The sequence below is a fragment of the Amia ocellicauda genome, chromosome 8 (assembly GCF_036373705.1).
Source record: "Amia ocellicauda isolate fAmiCal2 chromosome 8, fAmiCal2.hap1, whole genome shotgun sequence".
In the NCBI taxonomy this organism is placed as follows: domain Eukaryota; kingdom Metazoa; phylum Chordata; class Actinopteri; order Amiiformes; family Amiidae; genus Amia; species Amia ocellicauda.
The window spans coordinates 13324398-13331834 of NC_089857.1; the positions used below are offsets into that span (position 1 = coordinate 13324398).

General features: G+C 40.2%; 1 protein-coding gene across 1 annotated transcript; it reads right to left on the bottom strand.

Annotated features, from left to right (window-relative positions):
- Nucleotides 1–411: 411 nt before the first annotated feature.
- Nucleotides 412–6408, bottom strand: bmp3 (bone morphogenetic protein 3). Its single transcript, XM_066712092.1, has 3 exons — nucleotides 5900–6408; nucleotides 3558–4459; nucleotides 412–995 (listed from the first exon to the last, which is right to left on the bottom strand). Exons 1-3 carry the CDS (start codon nucleotides 6180–6182, stop codon nucleotides 804–806), a joined length of 1377 nt encoding a protein of 458 aa, XP_066568189.1. The 5' UTR covers nucleotides 6183–6408; the 3' UTR covers nucleotides 412–803.
- Nucleotides 6409–7437: the final 1029 nt, after the last annotated feature.

The window sequence follows — 7437 nt, forward strand, 5'->3', positions numbered from 1 at the left end:
AGACTTTTATATGTAATGTATATAGCAACACCAGAGCCTCTATGCTCTTCACGAGGGTTTGTGGACTTTGATATGTTGAAGTAAAAAAGGTATCATGAAGTATCATGAAAGAAAAGAGGCATTTCTTCCCACTAGAGTTCAGCATCCTGGGCCTTTGGCTGAGTTCCTTGTTTATAAGGCGGGTTATTCAAATGAAGACAGGTTGCTTAAAGCGTTTTTTCCTCTTTCCTCTTCTTTTTGGCTTAGTAATGTTGTCCTTGATATACACAAAAGGAAATCGAGAGAGGTCTTACAGAACCACCGCAGTAGTATATATATATATATATATATATATATATATATATATATATATATATATATATATATATATATATATATATATATATATATATATATGTATATGTATATATATATATGTATATATATATATTTCTTTTTATCCTGCTTGTCATTTGTGCATTACAAAAGTCAATGTCTTAATGTTGTAATAAAAAACAAAACAGAATCAACAGCAACATCCCCCTTCTCTAGTGCTGGAGCTAGAGAGTTCACAAGCAAAAGCTATGTTTTTTCTTGTTGTGTTTTTAAGTATTACTTCAGGAGAAGCCAGCATGCCATTTTCCATTGGTGTGCGGGGATGTTTCAAACTATTCCCGGAAATGCAAAATCTTCATTTCTTGTATTTAAATTATTTAATCATAAACTTGATTTTTGTAGTCTCTCTTCGATTGCCCAGAAAACAAAATCCAAGGCGCAGATTTCTTATCAATTCGTTTTCAATTTTCTTTTTGAAGGTGGTGGTGTTATCTGCAAGCACAGGACTCCACTGTCATGTTTGGGTAGACCTTGAGGACGACATTCAACTCTTCATCCAGGAACAAAATACTCAGGGATGACATCCTCTCAGGGACACAGCAGGGCTCTGGAATCCCAGGGACGACTCCTACGGCCCTCACGATGCTCTGGATGGTGGCGTGGTTGGATGGCTTTAAAGACTGCAAAACACAGAATGACAGCAGTGAGACACGACCTCCGCCATTGTGGCCGCTAAGCTGACACCATCAACAGCTGAAGAAGACTGAAGTTGCTGCAAATGATATTGCTATCAATTTCTCATAGAAATGACAATATATCACCAAGTATTAGCTGTCACTATCTAACGCGGGAAAGCTCACATAACATGCATTTTATTGTATTTTGTATGTATTGGTAGTATGTTTTAAATACACTATACATATGTACCTATTTGAGTCTTCTGTATGGAATGGAATAACCACAACAGTTAATTAGGTTTACAATTCCAGTACAGCATGCAATTTCAAATTTCCCTTCTCTTGACTGGTGTGAAATATTAAACCCAAACTGCTTCCACTGAAATATTAAAGTAAAATACATAAGATATAAGACAAATATTGACTAAAAGCCTCAATTTTGGATATAGGTTTTATAGGAAGGAAACATCAAAAGAAAACTCCAGCTGCAATATCTACGAGTGGGAAGAGTATTTCTCAGCCCAATACATTTTTTACATCTCACGCAACTGTAGTTTATTCTAATCAGTGCATTTCTCTTATTCTGTTATTAATATTTTCCAGAATAACATACCTCTTTTACCAGAGTTGCCTTTGTTGGCTATATTGATAAGCTGCCCTAAACAGAGAACATTTAATTTGCTCAACAAAAGAGCCTGATTTGTGAGCGGTACAAAGGAGCCAGCAGATCAGAAAAGGAAGTGTTCCTCCTCTCTTCATACAGGTGAGACCCTGAGGCTCCCATCACCCCTAATTCAATTTACCACAAAACTCATGCAATTCTATACTAATTAAAAAGACCTCAGGCTTAACCTCGTGTGACTTGAATTACCCAGCCTAGTTTTGCACAGAATAAGGTACCCGCCATCCCCCTTAAACTAAATTATCATATGAAAAAGCAATTACTTCCTGTCCCCTGCCTTCTGTGCATACACTTACGTAGATCAACAGAGCTTAATGCTGTATTCATAACTGCTAATCTTCCTCACATTATACATAGAGGACAATGCAGTCCCAGCTCTCATGCAGTGTCCTATGATGCCCACGTGTTTTGGAAGAGGACAATGCAAACTGATTGAAATGACAGACAAGAACAGTCTGTGCTTTAACACGGTCTTCTTCTAAAAATGCCAAGTCCCTCTTTGTATCTATGAATTTGTTTTGAAATACTGTTGTTGTTGTTTTTCTGATAATGCCACGTCTCTGTATTTGTCGCTCATATGCGACAATGCTAACAGCAGGGGCCACACACAGAGGGCATATCGTGTTGCCACAACCTGAGCTTCACCTACACAGGGCAGATGATTGTCGTTCCTGCTGCTCTCTGTGCAGTGTGTTTCATTAGCACAGCAAAATACATTTTAAACGTCCAAGCAAACACCTGGCCCTTTGGCAATAACACACGTGGTCAGATTGGGTTCAATGATGTGGTGGTTTAATGTCTACAGGGGACTAAAGTGAGAACCGCACACTTTTCGATGCTTAAACTGAAGAGACACCTGACCCTTCACTTCATTAGATTGGATAAGATATCCTTTCTTTCCCCTTCCAAGAACTTTAAAGAAGCACGTTTAACAAGGGGTTTTAATTTTTTGCAAAGATTCAAAATGCGGAATGAATGAATAATTGAATCACACCACAAGAATACACAAAAGAGAAGATCAAAATTAATAACCCCTCAATGGGACTTTGTGATTATTATAAAGCCTGTTTACAACTCAATATAGACATACTTTTTTCACAGAGATGGGAAACACAAAGTAACAATACATTATTCAGACCCTATTGACCCATGCATGCATGTTGGGGCTTCTGATTGCTAGAGATCGAAGGAAATTACATATTTACTGGGCAATTAATACTTTAACATTGAACAATGTAATAGAATTACTGCAGTGGATATCCCTGGTGATTGAAGAAAATTAAGTTACTGCATCTGGCCATGCGCCCTCAACTTTTCAAGTGAACATCTTATGTTGTTTATAGGCTTCCACCACAAGAGGGCACTCTTAAATCATCTTTCTAAATCGAGAGGAAAAGTTTGTATGAACCAAAACCCCCCCAGTGTATCACAGCTGCTTGGTACTGGGTTCCTCTCTAAAGTGGCTGCATTTTAAACTGAAAGCCTTGAATGTTTGTTTCAATATCATGGGTTCAACCTCCCTGTTTTAGTTTGTGTTGGCTATGAATCAGAGCTAAAAACAAATTATATATATATATATATATATATGGGCAAGATTGCAAAGGTTTAGAGCTATTAAAAGCCCAGATGCTTTTTGCTAAAGGTTTAAACTTGACATATTGCTGTGATGAACAAAGAACTGCTTCCTGTAGCTCCCTGAAAACACCTGTTTATCTCAGTCTGCTGCCTTTTACAAAGTCCCTGCCCACATATACTTTTCATCAAGTTACTTCAACCAAATTTGCTTCCAACGTCATAACAGAACATGAGCGGAATAAATAAATAAATACAACCAAAATGAACCCCATATTTACAGGGGTATGTTTTACAAGATGAAGACCTACCTTTGGCATTGGAAACTGGCAGGATCCTGAACAATAGAAGGCGTCAAAAGACGTAGGTGAAATAATCCATTCGCTCCAGCCAATATCTTCAAAGTCGACCTTCAGGTACCTGCGCGCACAGTTCCTCGGCTCATTCCACTGCTTCTTTCGGGCCTTCTTTAAGGTTTGCTCGTCAAATTCGAGCACCTTGTGGCGGTTCTTTCGCGGCTTCTTTTTGTTCCGCTGCCTCTCACCCGGCCGAGTCTCCAGGTGCTTGGAGGGATTCGTCTCCTCCCAGGTTTGGGCCTCGTTATACTGATACTCAGCCCCCGGCAGCTCGTTGTTCTGCAGAGGGAGGAGTATACTGGCTGAGCGTTTGGCCCTCCGCTGTACCGTGCTGTTACGTGTATGCATTCCCAGCTTGTGAAGGCCCGGAGCCAGCGCTCCCTTGTGTCGCTGCAGTGTGGAGACGACGCTCTCTGGCTCGGAGATAGCAGAGTCATTGGCGTACACTAGGATGTAGGGGGACCGGTCGGACAGGAGCTTTTTCCAGGGGTTGTGGCCTTGCGAAGCAATGTCAATACCGATTAGTAGCTCGTCGTTATGTTTCGCCTCGTTGAGAACTCGAGTAATGTCCTTCCACTGCCAAGATATGAAATCTCTGTAGACAGTGGAGACATTGATAAGAAAGTGGTCCAGAGTTCTGGTGGTGTTATCCACAGAAGCAACACTCCAGATGCCAAGGTGGATGTGGGCCTGCTGTTTTCGGCCATGGCGACCACAATTCTTTGGCCGGGTACACCGTGGGTAGGTGTTGTTCAATAGGTCCCCTATGTAGTAGTGTAGCGTGGCAGAAAGAATGTCTTCTGACTTCGTAAGGGTAGTCAGGTTAAAGATCTGCAGTTGTCTATTGTTAATAGTCCCTAAAATTGAAGAGAGAGGGAGAGAGATTAACAGGGCATGCAGTTGCATCAAAGTCTTGTGAATTGGTTTATTCTGATTATTCAATTGTAATGTAGTAAGTCTGTTGTTTTGTGAGGGAATGTGTTTAGTAGATTAAATCACATTTGACCTAATCCAGACATGAAAACAATCGTGTTTATATATATTATAATACATGAAATATATAATTTCATTGGATTTCTTTCTGGGAATAATTCACATAGATACTTCCCTGATATAACCATACATACACATACATATGTGACATATCAATAAGACATGACATCATGAAGCCTTCAACCGTTCAGGAAATATCACAATTCAGATGTAAAATATAAGTGTCTTCATTTTTAAACTATTTTTCCTTGATTAGTAATGTAACTATAACCAAAGTGTATAATGTTTTATAAAGCATCTAATGCAGTTACAGACAGTCCTCTTGGTTGATCTCAGTAATGAAAAATCAACAGGGGTTATATATATATATATATATATATATATATATATATATATATATATATAACTTATTTATTTATGTGTCTATTTATCTATTTATATACGTATTTATCTATTTATACATTTATTGTCGCCCCAGGGTGACTTACATGTTACAAGAGCAATACAAGTGCTATAATACAGTACAAAATTGCAAATCAAGCACAATACAATTAAAGTTTAAAAATTACAGAAGTGCATATGTTAAAAATTATAATTAGTGGATAGTCTTGTGTCCCATTACTTAAATGTCTACAGGGGACTAAACAGCGTTGATGTTTATTTTTTATTTTGTTTTGTTTCGTTTGTAATGTCATCTATATAATAATAATAATTAGTATTAGTATTATGATTATCATCATCATCATCATCATTAATAAATCCGCTTTAGGCTACACATGCGCAGTGCTTTATTTGAATGCTAACATAACAGATTTGAACACTGAAAGAATCCTGATCATGATAAGGACACAGAGTATTAGTTTTATCTAACCTGTTGTGTTACAGTACAGCTGACCGGATTGCATGTGTCGCATAAGTCAGCTGGGACGCATTTGACTTCGGTTCAGCAGATGTATCGTATCCGGCACAATGTGTGGACAGGTGATTCAGGAATTTGGAAAAGTCGTAAAATAAACTTTGTATTGGGATTGTACCGGATCTGACACATGTGACTGAATAGGGCTTTTATTTTACAGGGAACAACTCATCCCGGATCACAGCCCACCTGCTGAGAGCTGTAGGCTTTCTAACAGGTGTATTGCCACCAAATGCGTAAAAAAGGCTGTAAAAGCAAACTGGAAAAGGACTTAAAACAAAGCATAACATGACAGCGAACTTCACATATAAGTACCCTCTCTCACAGCGGTATGGATGTAACCAGGCTATGTGCAGTGGGGAGACCTCCTGGACTGTGCAGTACGTACCCCAGTGCGCTTTAAAGCTGCGCACCGTGTTCCCATCCCTGAAGTGGAACCCAGCCGAGCTGTACTTCTCATAGAGCAGCCGCATGTGCTCGGACACCGCGTCCTGCAAGAGCAGCTCCTCCCGGGCTGTGGGGGGCTGATCTGTGACCCCCGTCCGGACCAAATGGCCCGATTGCGCCTTTCTCTTCAGCTCACTGAGATGGTCTTTCAACATAACGCAGAATCCGCTGTGTATACAGCTCCATCCGAAGAGCAAGAGCAGGAAATGCCGAAGCAGAGCCATGCTGGACCCGGTCAGAGAAAGCTGGACAATGACAAGTTCAGGTGTGACAGAGGAAACGTCCAGTGCAGTTCAATCGCTCAGATGCGACACCATCATCTGAAAAGCAATACGCAGGTGACTTCCTGGAGCCGGTGCCAGTGGTGGGTTACAGTCAATGTCAAAGTCCTTAGCAGTGATCTTTCTGTGGAGGGTTTTTTCTGCCTCTCTACCTTGCTGTGAGCTGCTGTAGTCTGGAGGGGCAGGACTCTGGGTTTTGTATCTGAGATCAGGGCTGATCTGGGAATCCGCAGCCAATCGCACCCCTTCTAAGTTTGCATTGAAGGTGAAGCACTGGAGGGGATGATCGTGTACGGATGCATGCGTGTTACATGTATGTCCATGTGTGTGTGTCTCTGCATTGTGCTCAGTTACTGTATCAACACACACACACAGCTCAAGCGCTACACTGTTGTGGAAATAGTTACAGGGCGCATCATTGCACTTTAAAACCATACAACTGCGCCACTACTGAATATCAACGTTTATTGCCCTGTTAGTGTATTTTGCATAACGTGAATTACAGTCTTCCCTGGTCAATCAGATCACATGTTCAGATCTTTAACTTTAGATTGGCATACAGATCTAACAAGCCTTTCATAAAACATAATTACAAAACAACCGAAAAAACAATTTGAATCTTGAATCCAAGACCAGTGTTTATTGGTTTGATCTCACCTTTCAAGACATTTAATAATTTAAATCTAAGTTGTGTGTATGTGCTACTATATGGGACACATAAGGTTAATTTAGGACACGTGATAGTGACCCACACGTCTCATCGCGTCTTTATACACATTTATACAGTGACCCATTGCATGACTCATTTTACACTGTTTATCAACAGTGAGATCCGTGAAATGTATCTCAGCAAGCTGTGTGCATGGGATGTGAGGTTGAATGAAATGGCTTATTATGGGCATTAAAGGCTCTCTGAGCTATGTTGCCCAGTTCAATAGAGTTAAGCACATGCATCCTGAACAGCGCAGTCTGATCCGGATACAGCATCGCATCCCTTACACACTAAATAAGATCCAAATAAAGCGTTTAAATACCCCCTTTCACGGTTTCTTGTTCAAAGCTATTCATGAGGAAATAATGATTTCCCCCTTGAACATTTGATGTGGAGAATATCGGCATGCTGTGCTCCAGATATTCGAGTTGTTTGGGGAGATTTGGGGTTCAGGGAGTCGTCTTGCCAGATGTGAGGCAAGATTGC

What these genes read in the sequence shown, in the direction of transcription:
- bmp3 (XM_066712092.1), bottom strand. Translation starts at nt 6,182, where the DNA reads ATGGCTCTGCTTCGGCATTTCCTGCTCTTGCTCTTCGGATGGAGCTGT. An exon ending in CAGCTTTAAAGCGCACTGGG is followed by an intron (nt 4,460 to 5,899) that starts GTACGTACTGCA and finishes CTTCAATTTTAG; the next exon opens with GGACTATTAACAATAGACAA. An exon ending in GCCAGTTTCCAATGCCAAAG is followed by an intron (nt 996 to 3,557) that starts GTAGGTCTTCAT and finishes TGTGTTTTGCAG; the next exon opens with TCTTTAAAGCCATCCAACCA.